Here is a 21,349-nt window from a genome sequence, read left to right as displayed (position 1 = left end):
TAAACATAAGTCTTCCATTCCAAACCTTTTGACGGCAATGCGCCCATAATATCATGCATTGTAAGTGCACGTGATAACTTTTGTCAAGATTGTTCAACACGGGCTGCAAAGATCTGTTTGTGATTTTTGTTCATTTTGGATGTAAAAAAAGTCCATGTAAAAAAGTCCATATAATTTTCAAATTGCTCCACAAAATCAGAGGATGATGACATTTTCTAATGTTATGTCGAGGTGCGTGATTGACTCTGAACGTGCAGGCATAATGACTTGTGAGTACTTGGAAGTAATAAGCGATCAAAGTGGCATTTTCGCATTATTTTCGTTTGTAACTCAAGTCAGTGCAATGCTCTATGGGGCTCATCATCGACGTGCTACAGAAAACTGTCAATACATTTCAATCACTTCCCTAATCACTCAGTGCGTATACAATTTAAGAACGGTGTTTATAACGCTAACGACTAGCAATGTAGGAAATAATTGCACTCGGCAAGCATTCATCTAGACTTTTGGTTCAAGTCGGTGAATTTAAAAAAAATAAAATCATTTATGATAGTTTCTTTTGTGTCTCTCCTATTTCGTACAAACCTATCCGGAATTTGGCAGGTCACGCCAGGTTTTCCCAGCGATTGAATGCGTCACGTTTGAGTCTGCGCAGTAGTGAGTTAGTTTCTGCCGGGTGAAACTCCGCTGTATAGCGTTCACTCCACTCATCGCGTTCACCCTACTCATCGCGTCCACTCACGCGCGCGTTTCACATGAAAGCAAAATACAAATCATTGCGTTCACTCCACTCAAACATTCACAAATCACAGACTTGAACCAAGTCTAAGTTTCTCCCAGAATCCGACAGAAACTAACTCACTACTGCGCAGACTCAAAGATAACGCGTTCAATCACTGGCCCGGGCCACCAGATTCCAAAAGATTTGAATGATTTTATTTTTTAACAATTCACCGACTTGAACCAAGTCTAGCATTCATCATCAGTTCTTAAATTTTGAGACCTATTTTCTCATAATCAGTGAACTAACCTAGGGCCTATCGTCCATGCATGCGGAGTTAACTTTTCTGAAAAATGTTGATATTTATCATATATGTACGGGTATATAAAGTTACATTGCTCGCAGTTCCTCAGTACTGTCTTAAAAGATGTTCCGGAATCTGATGCTGGAAGTAACTCAGTAAACATCGAGGGGATGAAGATACTTTACGGGATAGATATCGAAGTCATCGCCACTATTCGTGAGGTCGGTTGTTTCTTTGAAGGCCCCTCCCTCACCTTTATCAAAGAATTACTCCAGTTATTGTGGCTGATTGTAAGTCTAATGTTTCTCAAAGACGCAGAAGATGACAAAACGCTTTGACCGTTCGGCATTACGTAACGGACCAACATCCGTACACCAGCTGCCGAGAGTAAGTGTTGCTTGTCAAAGACAATTGCATTGTCGACGCAGTGAAAGTGGAAGACAGAAATTCGGTTTGTCTGGCAATGTGTGCCCGTCGGTTTTGACGATGGCGAAACAGCACAAAATTTCACGAAATGGCCTCGACACCGTCATCGCTAACCCTATGGCCGTCGAGCTGAAGGGGTTCGACATGAAAGAATTGAGAGAGAACGGTACGAGAAAGCAATCCTCGGCCAACGTGACAGATCTAGAAGGCAGCAACAACAATGCCGGCCGAAAAAGACGATCGTCATCATGTAGGTCATCCAGGCGGCGACAAGACAGCCTCCTCAAAAGTCTGCTGACGGGAATGGAAGCGACCGTGCGGGAAGAGGTTGAAGATGACGAGGAATCGATGACCATCTGGCAGGTATGTCGGGAAGAACACCAAGGCTGAGATATCCAAAATAATCATCCCTGCATCTTAAGCGTGTCGATTCAACCTTGAATATGCAATGACAAACTTACGTTTTCATTAACATGACACAGCTTTTAATGAATGCCTTGCAAATGAACTAACTATCGGCTCTGAGGTAAATAATGTTCTGTAATATATAAATTGCCAGAAAGGTGACTGACTTAGCCTGACCTTGATGCCAAGTAGCATGTTCACAGCTGTGTGCCGTGTCGCAGGCAACCTTCGAAAAGCAGTGTCTACGGGAATGCATTTTTATTCTCTGAACAAAGGTTTCTTGGTCGTTGGCTCATCGTGTCAATACTTTGGCAATCGGTTGCGCAAGACTGTTTGCATGTCCATTGCTTTTGATTTGAAATCGAAATAGACAACAACTTTTCGAGTTGGTCACTGGTTAACCACAACGTTACAGTTTATTAATAACGATGCCACTCTTATCTGCCCTACAATGTGAGTCGGGTTCTCAAGTTTTGATATTTTGCATTTTTTGTAGAACTTCGTCTACTTTCGAACGATTCCTCCACATCAATGATCTTCTTGAAAATCAAAATTCACTTGACGAACCGTGAATCGTTGACAGTCTTACTTGTGAGTCACAAAAGAAACAGTCTTTCAGCTGAAAAAAGGCCAAAATCTTCGATCTCAAACATTAGGTTTCCATCATTCGCAGTTGCTTATGCAAATTACTTTTTTTCAAAAACTCAAATATTTGGAGTCTGGATGATCAAAGTGCATTCTGCTTCGTCTTTGTCATCTGCAAATTGGCCATGAGGCGTACGTAGTTTTGGTTTTGACGTCAAGTTTTTTTCAGTTATTTTCAGGTTCACCGTGACGTACTTAAAAAATTAGACATCAGGTGATTCATAGGCGATTCACAATTATAGCGTCTCAGGTTCAGTCTTGTTGTTGTGTAACACAGTTTTCAAAATGTCAGGCAGCCCCCAGGCGACAATTCTGTTTTCTACTGCGCCCAAACGACGTTCAAACAGTACAAACAATAGAAATCCGTCCTTGTTTCAAACACAGTACGTCTGTGTTTCCAATAAAGATTGGCTAATCTTTCCCGTTTGGAGTTTTATGACAGCAGTGTGATCACAATGAGAACTTAAACAGGCTCGCTGGCTAATAAAGCGAGTTGAAAGAGCAGCATGAGCTGTACACACGATGCAACTGTTTTCTTTGTGCTGAATATGCGCCAATGTAGCTCAGTGTTTTTCACGTTAAAACTGAACAAAGCAACCTGATTGAAACCGATGGTGTAATTCAGTCACATTGTATGGCGTCTTAATTATTGCTAATGTCGTATTGATATAACTATGTGTGGTTTGTTATGCCGAGTTTGAATAAAACTGCTGCTGTTCTTACAATATAAGCCAAATTACTAATTTTGACAAAGAATAATTCAGCTAACGGATATCTTATGACAACATCAAATGGCAAAATTAAGTTCTAGATTTATGCAAGTCAACGATTGATTTACATGTATGTTAAGTAAAAAGACCATCGCTATTAGATACTATATCACTGTATCCGTAGCTTTTTTAAAACACTCTCGAACGTCGAACTCGTGGTATTTGTGTTTACCAGTGTTTCTCAGTGCTCATTGATCACATTTGATACACAAAATTAAACGTAAATCTTGAAATACATTGCAGGTGATCAAATCACCATAATCGTATGTTTCCACGCTAAACGAACGATGTTCACTATAGAATACTTGTCAGTATCTCACCACTCGATGACTCGTGTTCAATATGGACTGAGAAGCAACTTCCCCTGAACATGATGAGGAGCAATAACACAAATCTGGTGGCCGCAAAAATGTATGGTTCTTGTGAAGTCGACTTTGTCGTCCATGACCTTTAACCTCGTGGGGATTTTAAACAACGAAAACCCTATACCTTGAACTTCATGAGGAATACGAACATATTTGCTTTTATAAGAGAAATAAAATCACAGATTCTTTGGCGACCTTGGCTTATATTCCGTAAAAAGGTTTATCTCTCTCCACTCGACCCCTCCTTCCGCCTGTCAAATGTTTGGATTCTAATATTATTATCCTTCTGTTAATAAAGGCTGCACGACTTGGAAGGACAGATGTCATACAAAATATTCTGTTACACCAACCGTTTTTGCTCGATAAAACTGACGTAAACGGGGCATCTGCATTACATTACGCTGTCCGATACAACAACGAAGACTCTGTGGAGGAACTCTTGAACCAGGGCGCAGGTAAGAAAGTGATGTCATATAACTGCAACTTGCCAGAGTTGCCTTGTTTCTGGCGAACGACTCTCTATTACTTCAGACAGATGATGAACAATATGAAATCAGTGACACCTGTATGAATGTGAACAGACAGAGACAGCGAGTGACAGTGGTTTAGAGAATTTATAGCGTATCAGTTAACTTTCAACAACCTTTAGCCTCTCACCTCGGTCACCTTTGTATTTACATTTTTACACATGTATTGCAATATTATGAAGTTGAAGTGAATAGATATCAACCTATCTGGTCGTTCCCCAGTGTTTCAAATATTCCATCTATGTTTTATAGAACCAAAAACACGAATCCAAGAACACTTGATCTCGCCCCTACACTTGGCCGCCAAGAGAAATTACACTTGCGTCATGAAACTATTGTTGAGGAATGGCGCTGAAGTAAGCGCCCGGGACATCAATGGAATGGTCCCCCTTCACGTTAGCGCCAAGAAAGGGAACCGAGAAGCCACTGAGGTAAGCCCTTGTGTATGAAACGCAGTTTCAAGTTCATGTTTTACTTTGCACTGCGCATTCTATTAAAATATTGCTTTATTGTCTACAATGCTGAAAATAATTAACATATTACGTCCCTGATCTGTTTGTCACATCGTATTTCCAAAATCTGGATTCTTCTGTTGCTGGAAGATGGATATAAGACCGTGCCGAAATAGCACTTTTGTTGTCCGCGCCTAGCACGCACGGTTGTGCCGGCGGTGTTGGGTAACAAGTGAGTATACAACCATTAAGCCCCAGTCGTTATCATGCAAAATATACATATTTATTTTTTATTTCTGCAAACATCACACGTGTTTATTTTTAACATAAGTGACTAAACACTTTCTTTTTCAATGCGAATACAGGTCTTATTGGTTTCTAGAGACAGCGATGTCAACGTGAAGGATTACGACATGATGACGCCATTGCACCAGGCAGCTATGCAGGGAAATGTCGAGCTGTGCAAAATACTGGTAAGGTCAAAGGTCTTGCTTCAGAGAAATGGTTGGCCGTCCTATGGTTTTTATTGTGATGTGTAAACCTTGTGTTCTTTTGATTGGTTTTTATTGCGGGTTCGTCAAAGTCCCATAAGTTTACCGTCCCCAATAATCGAACATCCTTAAAATGTAATTGTTCTTCACACGTTGTTTTTCGTTGCAAGTTTTTAATTTGTAAATTTCAACTTCAATTTACCATATTTGGAACTCACCTCCTAGGATGCAATGGTCTTCTGTCATTGAAGTTTTTATTTGATGATAATTTATGTGGAAAATTTGATGCAGGAGATTCCCATTTTTATCTCCTCCCCCTCCTCTCTCCAAAGGTCGAACACGGTGCTGACGTCAGAGCCAAGGAAATAAATGACATCACTCCGATTATGTTCGCTGCTATCAGAGGAAATATTGAAACCATAAAATTGCTCTTTGAAGTCGGTAAGATATGTCAGTCTTTTTTCTACGATCACTGCATGACAACTTTTGTGCTGCAAAGGTTTATGGGAATGAAAACAACTTCCTGCAGGCAAGAAAGTCTCCTTAGTTAACTGCTGTTGTTTCCTATACGCCATCCTCTCATTAGGGTGGTAGCTACAACTTCGTAGATGACCTTTAATTGATTGCAACTCCAATGAAGGAGAGAGTACCCGTAGTTTTTGATAATAATTTCAGTTTTTGTTTTTAACGTCAACGAAACTTTCTCGCTTTACATCCTAAACAACACAGTGTGCATCATGTCAATTCAGCCTGTACATGTGTAGACTGCATTGTTATTGTTGGCAAGTCAGGTCCGGACTAGAATCCAAACGTAAACAGTAACAGTGCATTTTACGCGTGTAGACGCTGTGTTGACAAGCTGAATGGTGGATGGTTCAACATATGCTTTGGCGAGTAGAACGTGAACATACAATAAACTTACAAAGCGACATAGTGAGAAAAAAATAATGAAGGATAACAGATTCTGTCCCTTTATCTTTTGCTCATATGCAGGGAAAGAGCAAAACATAGAACCAGAAGCATTCCTTGAAGACATTGACGATGAGGGCAGTAACGCTCTACATCTAGCAGTAGCTGCCGGTCATCTTGAGGTGAGATCGAATTACAATCCTTGAACATTCTACTTTTGCATTTTTTAACTGCTTACAGCATCGACTTTATATCGCCATGGCGACACTAGCGGATCTTCATTGAAGTTTCTTGTAAAGTTAACTTTTGCCGTCTTGGGTAAGGACAATTCTTTGATAGGTACTAATTCACACGAGGCGTGCTTCGTTTGGCAGCGCCTCGGGGCACTGCAGAATATAAGTATTGGCGTCGACACGGTCCTGTTGTCCAAAAGCTCCTCGAAAATGAAACCTCGATCGTGTCCTCTGGAACATTATGGATCATTGGAACTATCGACAAAAATCGTTGCAAAGGAAATGTTTGAGAGAGAGAAATAGAGTGTCCGACGTCATCTGATGCACATATTTCCAAAAGCGGCTTGTTGTTGTAACGTTGTCGAAATTTGAAATATGTGACCGATTTTCTCTAAAAAGAAGTAATTAACACTTTATTTATGCTGTAATTCTTCGAAAAAATAAATTCAATGTCTCGACACGTTGAATGGCTTTCAGTCTTGTGTTCTGCTTAAGTATCAACAAAACTAATACACCATTGGGCCAGTTTCTCTATCTTATACTTTCAATTGAACACAGACAACATTTTTGTCACCCGACTATTTGCAGGTGGCAAGGCTTTGCCTGGACCTTGGTGCTGACATCGAGTCTACCAAATTCACCGGTTTTACGAGTCTCCACATTGCTTCTGTCTATGGTAACGCCGAAATGGCCACCATGCTTATCGAAAGGGGGGCTAATGTGAACGCCAAGGATGGAGAGCATATGACACCTCTGCACCGGTAAGTAATAAAATCTTGCCAGTTTGCCTTCTGCTGCTGTGTCTTCGGTACATTCCTATTCGGGATCCTAGTATCCATTACGACGTTGGTTCATGGCCATCGCCCGCTTCACGGCAAGATCTTTGTGTCAATTCAAAACCGGAAGAGACAGCAGTTTGCGGTCAGTGGAACAAGGATAACTGTTGTGATAATCCCGTATGTTCATGTCGATAGGGCGGAACAGCAAAATAAAAATAAAACTGCAAAGTTGCTTTAATACTGTTTTGGCCCTTTATGTTATGTTTAAAGTTCTACAGGATCACTTTAATCATACAAGATATATCTCTGCGGCTTCCGCGCCTAAAGACACTTGAACGTCTTATTCCCATTTCTCTCAAAGGCTTGCCATCGCCATGCCGAATTTGTTCGAAGTAAGTAAATTTTGATGGACCCAAAAATCAAATTTACCTTGCAAACGTTGATTCAGTAAGGCGTCTCCTGAAATATCAATTAATAGTGTGGATACCATAATAATGATATTTGAATTTCAGTTTCTTATATTTTTACTGATTTCAAGAGAGACATTCAACAAAATTCGACTGCAAGTTGGCAAAATTAGCATGGACCAAGGCGCTCTTGTTGGTGGTATAATCAAGCGCACTGTGATGCAAAACTAATACTTCATCGTCATCTGATTCAGCAACTGTTCTTTAACGGTGTTCTCGTTGTGTTTTCCAGAGCCTCCATGTACAGTCGAATGGACGTTATGCATTTGCTGTGCAAAAAAGTGAGTTTGCACAGAGTCAAAGTTGTCCTCTCGCCGCGGCTTGCGTATATACTTGTTACGTCAATCTTTTCAAGTCAATACTCTACTATTGATTTTATTAATGCGCAATTATCAACGATCACACAATGTACGCTTATGAATTTACGTGGAGAATCTCTGTTAGCTGTTAAAGCCATGTCAAGTGTGAAAGCCACGACATCCAACATTTTTGTGAAATAGTGGTTTAATTACATTTGGGAACCATGATTCTTTGTGCGTTTTAGAGTTGTTATTTTGCAATTTTTGCAGTGAAATTTTAATTGTTTATCATTGAGATGCATTTCTCAAATCGTAGGTGTAATGCATCGGCTGTTGATATAACCGGATTCTCTGGACGTCCCAAGTATGTCCTGCATTGCTTTATTGTCTAACAATCATATCCCTCAAATCAATCGGCAGGGAGCTCTCCTGGAGGCACGAGACCTGGAGTTCTTCACTACCTTACTGGCCGCTGCGTGGAAAGGGCAAATTAAAGCGGCACAGTTTCTGATACAACAAGGAGCCGACGTCACAGTCTGTGACCGAGACATGAAAACCTGTCTCCACTGGGCCGTAGAGGGCAACCACTTCGACTTCATCAAAATGTTGCTGGACAAAACTGGGATGCAATTGCTGAACCGCAAAGACAAGAACGAACAGACAGCCGTCCACTGCGCAGCGGAAGCTGGTAGTGCCAAGGTATGACAAGGGACCAAATAATTGTCACTCTGTGACATTTTCGTCACTATTTGTCTTTCGTGTATCAAATACATATTTTTTGGTCTATGAGCTTAAGTTTCCTGATATAGGCCCTATCCACAGTATACGGTTGGTCCACACGGTCTGCATCGTTAGTGTTGACGGTTGACTTCGAGCCTTTTATATATGAGAAACTCCAGTTACAAACACAGCGCTCGTTTCTTGTGTAGGCGAACTTTATGTGTTGACAAGACTAGTAGATGATATTTACATTCGGATTCAGGCGTTTCCCGAGAAGCGGTAGTTTTTGCAAGATACAATAATCTCAAAAAAGTCAGAAGTTACAGCTACCTGTGTTGTTCCAACGACTAACAAGGTTATACGAGTCATGCTGTTTCTCACTTACGCGCAGTTGATTAGACTATATCATATTATCTCCGGGAATGGGGAGGTGGATAAAAATTCGAAATGGAAAGTTTTAGGAGGGAAAACATCAACCAAAAACTTATGTTGAGAAAAGTAGAACAGAAAGGGAAACAAGCAGATTTTCGATAAACAATGTTCTACTTTCTCACAAACACCAATTCTAGAGGAAATTAAAAGCCATGTTTTCATTCGTATAGTCTCCTCAGACTTGTGGACCACGACTTTCTCCGAGATTCCATGAGGTTCACATAAGGTTCATGCGCCGCATTACTCCTATTCGTCATGCATGTAACGCTTTAAGAAATGAAACACCCTTGTCTCCCATCCCCTTGTGTCATTCCCGTATCCTGGATTCCACTTTCATCCTCAAACGGAACATCTTTCCCCAGATACTGCGTTTGCTTCTGGAATTAAAAGCTGACGTCAACTGGAAGGATTCCGAGGAACAGCTGCCCCTTCATGTTGCGGCCCAGTAAGTCACGCTATCTGCATTTGCATATTTGACGTTAAAAATAACTCTGTAGTGTATTTTCTTTTCGATTATGAACTTAGATTTCAGCGCCTGCTTAACCCTCTGTTAATGCTCACTATAAGAATTTTTGGATTTTTTGTCACATGTTTGTGCATTTGCATTTTCATATAACCTGTTGCCTGACAACTTTGTCTTTCCTTGGTCACTAGTAACGGATGCTTAGAATGCGTACGCCTTCTTGTCGAGGCCACGCCGACCAGGATCAACGAAGACGATATCGACGGAAACACTCCGCTTCTCCTGGCGGCAGAGAAGGGTCATGACAAAGTCGTCCAGCACCTTTTGAAGGTCGGAGCTGACATTTCGAGCAAGTACGTCGGGAATAAAATGGCATAGATAGAGACAAAATACATTTTGTCCATTCAATGTTTGCCATGTCCAGTTGTGGAACCATCCTCATTTCATTCCCCATAATTCATGTTCAGAATTATCTTTTCCCATCACTCATGTACACGCGCTGTTTTTGCAGATATTTGAGCAAGTTTGAATCTAACACTAGTCGCCATCGGTGTTTCATTGAACTGTACTGATGTTTTGATATTTTATCTCCAACTAGAGATGAAAATCGCCGCACATCGCTTGCACTAGCTGCGAAAGAAGGACGGACAGACACCGTGAAAGTGTTGTTGAAGAACCACGCTGAGATCGACGCCGTTGATAAGAATAGGGTACGACAGAGCCGTTTTATCCTCAACTTTTACTTTTCATTCTCAACTTTGTTGAATATAACTAGCCTGGTTCTTCTACCGATAACCACTCACTAATGGTGCCATTCCTATGATGAGTCTTACAACAATTTTCATTTTACACTTTTGTTAAACGTATAAATGGTGCTTAGGCCAGAGAAAAAAAAAATCTTGTTCATCGGATTTTTTGGACCAAGTCCCAGGAGCGGCGAGCGAAAATTTTTTTTTTATTTTTTTTTAGGCCGAATGTAAACGCGGTAGCATTTTTGCACAGATGCAGACAAGGCAAGATAATTGTTTCCCTTTTTACCAGAAATATCTCAGACAAGAAACACTGATACTGATAACTGAATTCAATACTATATTTCCCAACAATAACATAGGCCATTACATTCACAGTTAGTGTTTGCACAACATATTCTGAGCATTTCAACATTCTCTCAGAATAAAACTGAAATGTACAGCAAATCACTGAAATTCAACAATTCAGTATGGTCCTTTAATATTGTCCTGGTGGGACCTAGCATCTGAGTTTTTTCATTTTACTTTGGCCCCATGTTTTGGCCTCTTTACCACTGTCTATATATACACATTTTACATGATAATGGTCTAACAACACTGTACTGTGATCGGAGTGAAGTTATATAGTCATCATTCAGATCGTACTTTAACATCGACGCAACCATGTGTTTTGTCATTGCCGTAAATTTTTATACTTTCGATGCAATTTTTATTCAATCGGATGCACCGTCCATCTGCTGTCACGATCTTGTTGAACAAATCGCCGAACGTAATATCAGGACAAACACTGCACTGAATAGCGTCTCTGGAAGTAACTGTTGGCCATCACGTCGAATGTTGGCGATCAAATTAATACTCATGTGACATGTACTAACCTTTACAAAACGAGCAAATTTCTGGCCAAATCGACCCACTTTGCGTCGTGATTCGCCAAATTCAGACGTAACAACAACGTGTTGGCGGTCAACTAAGTCCGAACACGAATGAAGTCTCATTCAGAATCCCGTGCCCGCGAAAACCCGACACAGTGTGGCAGTACTAAAAATATTTGTAATGCGGAAGTAAGAATTTGCCGCGATCAAAAAAAAAATAAAATTCCAAATATGCCAAAGTAGAAGCGGCGATTCCGATGAACAATTTATTTTTTCTTCCTGGCCTTATACCGATAACCAATCAATGATACCATTCCTGTATATGGTTGTATTACATATAAAATGTGTGGTTATCGGGTGGTTTTTATGAACAGTCACCTAATAGTCTGAATTGCTTTCGTCTCCGTATTTTCAATTAAAAAAAAACCAAAGTGAAATGAAAGTCAAGCAAGTATACTATTAATTGCTTTTGTGTCTCGAGTTTGTCATAATTTTTTGTGCTTTCTTTCACAGAATACACCTTTACACTTAAGCGCTGGTAAAGGTCACGTGGAGGTCACCAGACTGTTGTTGGACAACGGTGCCAATGCCAATATCCTGAACGACGGCGGTAACAGCGCCCTCGATCACGCAACGGTCAATCTCGAAGAAGATACGGCCGCCACCATTGTTACTCACAAAGTGTACGTAACTGTTAGCTGAAATATTTCAAAAGTCGTTTTTGCTGGAAAAAAATGACGTGATTCGTATACAATTTTTACATTTAGGATGCGTTTCTTATGGGCATAGGTCATTCCAATAAATTATCTAACCCCCCCCCCCCGCCCGCCAATCTGCTCCCTCTGATGCTGAACTTTGAATGTATATTTATTTCATTGTTCATGCGAAGTATCAACACTGTGTGGGTATGGTTATCAAACAATAGTTACCCATGTTTTCAATCGAGAATATTATTGGAATGCAAGTTTGCACTGTATACCCTCTCCCATTCCTCCATCAAATATCAAAGGAGGGAGGGGGTAGCGTAGGTGGATATTCTCACGCTTCTCTTTGTCCTGGTTTGACACTTTTACAGTTGGAAAGAGGTTGTCAGCCAGCCTTCCATAGATGGCTATCCTCCGTTGAAACGCCTCATTGAGAGACTACCGGACGTTGCCGCCATCGTCTTTGACCAGTGCGTGCAGTATTCACACGAAGACAAAACCAATCCAAAGCTTAAGGTATGATAAGTCAACAGTGTTCACATATTCTGTGCAGTGCTCAGTGTTCTGTGCAGAACTCGTTTGGCCATTAAAATTATGAAATCGGACGTTTAGATAGAACTGTTAGGGAAAAGTTCTGCGCTGGCTTGTTTAATTGTAGGTTATATTGATCGCTTATATCATACGAAATCGAGAGAACCTTAGGCATGGAATCGTAACTAGCACCATTACATATATTCGTGTAGAGTATAGTAAAGACTCGAATATATTCAAATTACATGGTAATAAACATTTGCTTACCCCCTGCAGTATAGAAATTATATTTCAAGGCAAATTTTGTAAAACCGGTACTTTTGATAAAATGCCATTGTTATTTTTTTAAACAAACAGATCACATATGACTTTACTCACATCGATCCTGGACCGGATGGTGAAATTACTAAGGTACTTCGGAAACGCTGGACCGCATTCTCGGTAAGTTCGCCTTTACAGAGTTAGGTAACACTTTTGTTTTCAAAATGACACCGGTGGCTTTGCTTTATGACCATGGTAACGATAAAAGTACGAGTAGATGACATTTTAGACGTCACTTGAAACCCGCCTCATTATACATGTGTCTATGACTTAAAGTCGTTTTCTGAAGTTGCCCGTTGGATGACCAAATCAAATACTGAACCAAAAGGCAAACAGGAAATAGGTATTGTAATTTCTTGAAGTGCAAATCTTGCGACTGAATTCACTGTTTTTCAGCTGGCCATCAGTATAAATCTATTTTCCGTGAAAGCAGTCAAACACTGCGAATATTATCTTATCAGATATTCTTCTTCAAATTCTTCTTCTACTTTCCATATTTCCCCCAAACTTGAAGACGATGGTTCAGTATGGAAGGGGCGAGTTACTGATGCACGAGCTTTGCAAGACACTGCTGGCGTATAAATGGTAAGAAATCGAACGCAGAGAGTGGATGGACAACCGAAAGTCTTTTGGTGGTTTAATGCTTTTTTTTGCGGTTTGTTTTCATTGTCTGTTTCTCCAAAAGCGGATCCGCTGTTTCATGTGTTATAGTGTTGTCTCAGCAATTTACCCGTATTTAAAATAATACCAACATAAGTATTATTTTTCCAAATATCTATTGGTTCGAGTGACACTTTATCATATTGACTTACATATCGTCAACACATTTATGACTTATGTTCTCCAATTCTACAGAAATTCCAATATGTAAAGTTCCTCTCCTTCGACATGCTTGTTTGCATCCACCATTTCTACTTGTAGGAAAAAGTTTGCTCGTTACTTCTTCGCGGCAGACTTTGCGCTTTACATCCTCTTCCTGATGGCCTTGATGGCGTACGTCTTCTTGAGCCCCCATCCACTGCAGGCCGGGGTAGACACCTACGGGTGTCCTGGATCGAACAACAGTTTTCTCTACGACGAGGTGTGTATTTACCGTTGGGGGCGTGCTTTGTAGGGGCTGTACAAATGATCCTAGCAAGATGTGCGTATTTATTAGTCGAGCAAGCTGATGGAAGATACATATCCTGAAACACGTAACATACGTTTTTGAAAGAAAAATTATTTTTGTTCCTACATTTTTATCCTCCGTTTAAGGCGACAATTCTGTTATTTTATGTACTTATTCCTCGAAAATTAATTGCAATGGTAGTGTACATGCATGGCTACACGTATTTTTGTCTGATTGAACAGCAGCTCGTCGCTGTGGCAGATAAATCAGATATGTGGAGCTGCTTTCGAAGCATTCCGAGCAAAGTTTGCTGACTATTCACCAGGTACGATTCCGCGAAAAGAAGTAGTGCGGATTCTGCCAATTCTACCGACGCTGTTTGGTATCCGGGCGGGGGAGAATTTACCTGCAAATGTTCTCGCCACAAATTGGATGAATCAGTTCTCACCGAGAAATTTCACCCATTTTTGCTGAGGTCCATATTGGGTTATCTGAAATATTCGTATCGTTGGATGGACCTGATATTTTAACATTTTCCGTTTATTAAAGAATGGCCGGTACATCGGGCCACCTGAAGACGATTATTTGGTTAGCGTTGAAATATTTATCCTCCTCTACTGTGCTGGGAATATTTTACGAGAAATTTTAGAAATCGTCAAGCAGGTGAGTAGGCAATTTCCTTCGCTCTCTACGCGACATCCGCCATATTATTAGTGTAAAGATGTTGATATAGTCCTGCCTTGAATTTCACATGTACGTTTACAGCGTATAAGAAACTAAGATTTTTCTTCAGGATTTTATCGTGAGTAGCCTAAATGTCCCCAAACGTTCGATTATTCATTGATCTTTCTTCACTTCAACAAATTTTCCCGCCTTAATTTTGCTGGCGAACATTTCTTTCCCCGCCAATCCAAACGTCACAGACTATCACTTCTATCACCCTACGTAGAGGGTGCAGTATTTTACAGAAGTCTCCAATCTCTTCGACTGGGGTCTGTACGTCACATCGACGGTCTTTGTACTACCGCCGACACGTGAACCGTGCACAATTCAGTGGGAGTTCGGTGCTCTGGCTGCCTTCTGTGGCTGGATGAATCTCATCATGTATTTCAGAAGGTTAGTGTTATATGTTAATGTAAACGGGATAACAAAAGTACAATATTCAGTGCAGTGTTTGCTTTACGTATGATTTTTAGCCTGGAAGTTGAGCTGTCTAAGATGTGTTGAATTTGCTTTCCAATCGGAACACATATCCTTGAGACTTGCCAGTAAAGTGGTTTGATTAATTTTCCTGTGCACTCAGCCTGTCCTTTTCTGCTGTATTTCATTATGCGCTGTCACTTTTTTCTTCTGTGTTACTTACGTTTTATTTGTTTATGTTTCTTTGTTAACTTTCTAGGTTCGAATTGTTCGGCATCTACATTGTAATGTTCTTTCAGATCGTCAAGTCCTTTCTGAAGGTATGACATTCCCCCCTCCCGAATATTACATTTATGCCGGGTACTGTTTGCCTGCTTGATACTTCTTACAACTTTTTATTGCATTGAAATTCATGGCTGGGCTCGTCACAAGATCGGGAAAGTGACACTAAAGAGTTGCAAAATACGAATATACGAAATTCTGAATATAAGGATAATCAACCAAGTTTATTTCTTTAGTACTTGTCATTCAGATACTTTTCCCCGCGATATTCTTGCACCTATTAATATTCATACGTTTTCTTCGCCACACATGCGCATACCTTTGACCATAGACAGTGGAGGGGTCTTCCCCCCTCCACTGTCTATGCTTTGACGCGCAACATACGTCACGTGACACTACTGTCTCTTTCAGGCCGTGATGGTGGTCATTCTATTCGTGCTTGCGTTTTCAACTTCATTTTCCATTCTCCTCGGAAACTTAGTAAGTAAGATTTGTCATGATGATCAAGTTGGAAAATTATGACTTTCTTTCCTTTTTTTACGACAGTTTTTATGATTGGCGGGAAAAGTGAAAAGTGCTGCTTCGCTTTCTTTATTGTGATTGAAGGAATAAGTCGCTACTTGTTTGGAAATTGATTATACAATTATACTGTAATAGCCCATTGCTTAATTTTAACAAGGTCTTCTGAGGAGTATCACCGTATCAAATATGGTCAACATATTATTGCTGCGAGGCAAATATGTTACTTGTTACATATAATGTTCAACTCAACTTATGCTGATGGAACAAGCACCGAAATGATACAAAAACTTTTCAACAGTTCGTCTGAGTTTGCTAATAGATGATACTCTTGTTGAATCCTAAACAGGAGCAGTTTGCAAATCCCATCGGTTCGTTCGTTAAAGTTTGCGTCATGACAATCGGTGAGATGGACTATACGGACATATTCTACAGCGACATGAATCTAGCGCCGTTCGATGGCTTGGCGACGGTGCTCTTTATGATCTTTCTCTGTCTGATGCCCATAGTCCTCATGAATCTCATGGTAAGTTTTAAAAACTCCTAAATATTGAAACTACTATAGTTACTTTTATTGGGAATGGTGATTGATTTTTGAGGCCTGATTCAGTAAAACGTCTTTCGGAGGCATCATTTCCAGTACCGCTACTTGTGTGCTTTTGTTTTGAAAATGACGAACGAAATAAAGTTTTCATGTCTATCTGCTTTTGTGACAATCTGAATGTAAATTTCTCCATACAATGCACGGTGTAGAGGCCATTTTGGAATTTCAGACCCGTAAATTTTAAAATGTAGGTCATTCGCTCAGTAGTCACCTCAGTGACCCGTGATTTTTATTCATGATTAGGGAAGAGCATAGTTTAAATTTTTCTCGAACTCGGAGGAAATCTTTTGGGAAAGTTGAACGCTTTCTGTTTCGCGGTGAGTATCTCCGTAGATGATCAAAGTCGCTACCTCGGACTTGAAATCTTGTCAATTTGTATATTTTAAAGGTTGATTAAAATGTATCTTCTTAAATCATGCGACAAAACTTAAACCTTTGACCCGTTAAAGGGAAGAAGGTATTCAATAATGCAAGTGATCGATTGCGCTTCTTGTATCTAGTTTAATTATATGTAAATGAAAAAACCTTTTCTTTACCGGACTACGCACCTCGGTTTAAAAGACAAAGACTTCACACTCGTTACGTGGAAACACTGATATTATCTGACTTCGTTGTCGTTTGGGTGCATTTATTTTTTAATTTTTGAGACAGAACACAACTGAAACCCCAACCGACTTCGTCGCTCCGATAATTTGCCAATTATCCCGTCAATGAGATATGTCAGAGTTACGTCATCTACACGTTAATTTTTCCCTCGCCCTATTAATCTATTGAGTATTTGTGTAGAAAGTACACCAACAGTTTTATTATTGCTGATTTCTGCACTATACACGTTCGAGTGATCATTTTTGTGTTTCAAGGACTCATGATCAAAACCCATCCACCATAACGCACTTAAATGACCCAATTTCGGACATACTGGATGTACGTGTAAACAATTCTTCATTTCTATTATCTTTCCACAGGTTGGTATCGCAGTTGGTGATATTGAGTTTATTCAACAGAACGCTAACGTTGAGAAGATGGAGATGCAGGTAAGTCTCGCTAACTGAGGGCGTTCTACGTTATGTCAAGTCGAGGTTCCAGGCTTTCGCCATTTGAGTTAACATCCATTCTATCAACAATATTATGTCATTTCGTTTCAGAGTCGTCAAGAACCAATAGCATGTGCTTTACAAGCAAGTCAAAAGTTTCGAATGTCCAACTATTTGACATGACTTTTCTGGAAATGTAATCCTTCTACTAGAGCTCCCAAGATCAATTGATAATTTATTTTAGATGCGTCAGTTTTCTGAAACCGTCGAACGGACAAATTTCTATTTCATTTCTTTTTTCGTTTTCATATCTTTTCTCTAAGGAAAATAATACCATAACATACTGAAATCGAGCATGAACTCAACTACAATCGATTTGCTGAATGTCAGATGTAGGTCGCCCAGTCAGTCTCAAAACAATTGAATTAACAAAATATCATTTAATGTTGTCTTTGTACGAAAACGACTTCTTTTTTGTCCCCTTGCATCTGAAATCACTTTAATCGGGAGACTTTCCTGGGAGGAAGCACACGAAACGTAACCTTGAAGGGTTTCAGAATTAGGGTTGGTTAGTTTTAAGCTTGGTATTGATTCAGAATGGAGTATACCACCCCCATCCCCACCCCGCCCCATGAAAGGGAAAAGTTGAGGAGGGGACCCTCAGGAAGTCTTTCCCTTTTTCCCTGAACTGCTTTTTTATTTTTTTTTTCGCATTTTTTCTGTTCAGGGGCAACGAAAATAATGAAACGTAATTTTGAAGCAATCCGGTATATCAATTAATAACTTGATGAATGTTAAACATGACCTTTCGTGTTTTCTCTTTATTTGTTAGATTAGCAGACAGTTCATTGGCATTATGATCCAGTGCAGGATAGCGGCAATGTTCTCTGTATATTTATTGCTCCCTCAAAGGCAACATATCTTCCTGAACCCTCAATTTATAAAATTTATAAAATTGGCGCCAAGATTAGTCTCGCTTACCCAGACTGCACTTTGGGGCGCTCATCCGGCCGCCTCACTTACCGTTAACGTTTCCGTAACTGTCATTTCTCGACAGATCGATTTGATAAGGGGGATCGAGAGAAGCTTACCAAAAAGTTTGCAAAGAAAATGGCAAGTAAGGAAGTTGGTGGTCGAGCCGTACAAAACGAAGCCTTTCAGTCGGGTAAGAAATAAACACTGACAGACCGATCATTGTGAACAATTTCGCATGAGACAAAGTTTGTCCATCAGCTAAGAATCATGCGTAGCTCGAGAGAGGAGGACGAGTGATGTCTCACTGGATTTCAAGCGTACTGATTTTAAACTTTAAGGTTAATACAACACGAAGAGAGATGTTAAGAAAAGTAAACATCCTTGATATGTTTCAGATCTTCGCAAATAATGAAGAAACGGGGTGCTGATATAAAAGTGTTCATGTACAAAATGAATAATTTTCTGTACACAGAGTAGGGACGTAGAGATCGCTAGCAATCTTGAATTTCAAAATCGGCATGTATTCGGCACTGTTGTGCTTGAATACAAACTTTTACAAAAGAGGAGAGCTCAGGTTTAAAATCCTCAGAATTCTATTGTATAATTTGCATCATACATTTATATGTCTATTAAATTTGTGGGCTTGTAGATTTCTCTCAGTCAATAAAAATACTGCTGCTGTAAACTGCCCGTCCATTACGTCTAGTAGTAATACTTCTTGCATGCACGCGACAATTATTGTCACAGAAAAGATTCAATTGACCCTCTACTCTGAAATCATTTTGTGAAAGACGTTAAGTGCATAACTCAGTCATACCAGTCAATTTCCCGAAACGCAACATCTACATCCACATAATGCTTATTATTGGAGTAATAGTAATTGTCTGTTCGTTTTTAGTTAATAAATAGATTTTCACGCTGGAACGCACAAGCAAGAATCGCAGCTAAAGAAGAAGCAAAAATCAGACAACAAGAAAACGATCTTGATCAACTTCGCAAGGAAGTCGATGAATTCAACTCAAGGTAATAACACAAATGCTTTAATTAAAACGTGGATAGTTAACCATGCTTATTCGAAAATATCCACTTAGAGTGTCCTCGCCTCAAATTATAAACATTTCAAGTTAGAGAACGGGGTTTTTTGGTGGTGGTTTGCAGAGGGATAAAGGCTGGCTTTCCTAACTGTGTTACCCCTTAGACATCTTAAGTTTTTACACCTCTGTACAAAGACCTCCAAACTCACCTACTGAGAAAGTCCCATCAACGCCATACGGTCGCAGCGCACTTAAAGATCGAATCACGCTTTTTTCAAGGGGCAAGTGAGCAACACTCACAGACACACGGATACACACGGGCACACACACGCACATTCACACAGTCACACACATACACACACACATATGAAGTGAACGCATGCCGCCTCAGGATGTAGAAAATCGATTGACGTACGCCGACATACGATGTATAGTATTTCACTCTGTATACCTCTGTCCTTCTCACAGGATGACATCATCACACAAACTGTTGACCACGATGATGGAGCGTCAGATGGACCTTGTGAAGAAGATGGCCGAGAAGATGGACGTGACCTACGATGAGACCGAGTTCATGTTCAGAGAAAAGTATTGTAATTGATAAACAAGTTTAATCCATCCATAAATACAAATCCACAATAAATGGATTAGTATTTAGTATTCTGGAGGGGTGACATTTAATAATAATGTTCACGCCTGGAATAGTTCATAAAAAAGGCAAAGGGTTCATCAATGTTTGTGAAAAACGACATTCGGCATTCAACAATATGTTTTTGGATTTTTAAGCGATATTTACTTCATATAATTGTATTTTTTACGAATCTTCGTTACCATGGCATACACGATTTAATATTGTATCAAAATCTGTGCCTGAGGCGAATACACACATCTTGTAAATTGTACAGACTGAGTAAGTAAGTACACTTATTGCTTTTTATAGGATGAATATGCAAAATTTTGAACATTTAGCATGCTTTTTATGATATTATGATTACACGTCGCATTTACATTTGTCTTAATGATTTATGGCAGGTATAATAATTGTGCCCATATTGTGATACCATTCTTTGAATTGTTGAACGTTTTTAAAAATAATAGAATTTTTGAAAAAATATATTGAGAAACAGTAGAAATAAAAGTTCACTGGCAAACAGTTAGCAAAACTTTTGAATGTGTTTGATTGAGTCATTGCTTGAAAAATAGGCGCCAGTTCGAATCACTCTTCTTCCCATAATCCTTTGTTTTTCCAATCCGTGGACTTTCGTCGCAAATACTTGTATCAAGCAAAGACTGAAAGCGTGGAAAGCGCCATCAGAAGTATTTCAGAGCTGTTCTATAAAGTCAACAATGAATTGAGAAAGTTAAATACTATTATAGCTTTCGGCAAAATATTATCCTATACGAGATATTACTTGACGAAATGTTATCCTGATAATTACCGTGAGTTTATTCATTAGAAATTGTGAAAAGAAGAACTCATGTGATATTCTTATTATCAGGGATTTTGGTAGTCGGAACCTTTAATTGTTAGATTTTTTCGTATCTGGGCGCTGTACTCCCTTAAGGTTTGCCTCATTGGAATAGTTTAAGACTGTTGTTAGCGATATGGGTACGGGCAGTATTACCTTGGGTAATGGAAGGTACATTTTAAAGTTGACAAAAGTCCTAAACATTAGCAGAAAGCGTTATCCCATACCATACCACTATTCAAGGAGGGACACAACACTAGAGAAAGTTGACTGTATGCGTGATATCGGTTTTGATTTTTTTTTTCTAATCCGACACGTGACATGTATATAAACGCATCCATCAAAAGGTCCGGTCATATGCTCGGACTTAGTTAACGCACTCTTAACGAAACGCCAATTTTATTGATCACTTGTTGGAATTAATTTGCATTTTTTTCCCAGTCATTGGCAGTTACAACAAAACACTCATTACTTTATATTGAAGGGGTCATAAACCCAGCCACTTGTATCAAAATAAAGCGTGGTATATAAAATGAAACTCAACGCATGATTAAACTTAATTTGCTCCCAATAGTCTTATAGAACAGCACTGAATGACT

The 21,349-nt window shown here is 39.7% G+C and overlaps 1 protein-coding gene across 1 annotated transcript; it reads left to right on the top strand.

Annotated features, from left to right (window-relative positions):
- The first annotated feature begins 1,412 nt into the window (after positions 1-1,412).
- Positions 1,413-20,058, top strand: LOC139151048 (transient receptor potential cation channel subfamily A member 1-like). Its single transcript, XM_070723574.1, has 26 exons — positions 1,413-1,814; positions 3,935-4,091; positions 4,416-4,594; positions 4,981-5,088; positions 5,439-5,547; positions 6,100-6,197; positions 6,837-7,009; positions 7,727-7,775; positions 8,214-8,492; positions 9,308-9,390; positions 9,600-9,761; positions 10,007-10,118; positions 11,543-11,712; positions 12,105-12,249; positions 12,622-12,705; positions 13,100-13,170; positions 13,507-13,666; positions 14,243-14,356; positions 14,643-14,809; positions 15,093-15,153; positions 15,527-15,595; positions 15,984-16,160; positions 17,204-17,272; positions 18,330-18,437; positions 19,146-19,270; positions 19,750-20,058. Exons 1-26 carry the CDS (start codon positions 1,512-1,514, stop codon positions 19,880-19,882), a joined length of 3,465 nt encoding a protein of 1,154 aa, XP_070579675.1. The 5' UTR covers positions 1,413-1,511; the 3' UTR covers positions 19,883-20,058.
- The last annotated feature ends 1,291 nt before the right edge of the window (positions 20,059-21,349 follow it).

Source organism: Ptychodera flava, chromosome 15, assembly GCF_041260155.1.
Source record: "Ptychodera flava strain L36383 chromosome 15, AS_Pfla_20210202, whole genome shotgun sequence".
In the NCBI taxonomy this organism is placed as follows: Eukaryota; Metazoa; Hemichordata; class Enteropneusta; family Ptychoderidae; genus Ptychodera; species Ptychodera flava.
The sequence above is the reverse complement of the archived record's forward strand: the minus strand, read 5'-3'. Positions and strand labels throughout refer to the sequence as shown.

What these genes read in the sequence shown, in the direction of transcription:
- LOC139151048 (XM_070723574.1), top strand. Translation starts at nt 1,512, where the DNA reads ATGGCGAAACAGCACAAAATTTCACGAAATGGCCTCGACACCGTCATC. An exon ending in TCGTCAAGTCCTTTCTGAAG is followed by an intron (nt 15,154 to 15,526) that starts GTATGACATTCC and finishes TGTCTCTTTCAG; the next exon opens with GCCGTGATGGTGGTCATTCT. An exon ending in AAACGAAGCCTTTCAGTCGG is followed by an intron (nt 18,438 to 19,145) that starts GTAAGAAATAAA and finishes GTTCGTTTTTAG; the next exon opens with TTAATAAATAGATTTTCACG.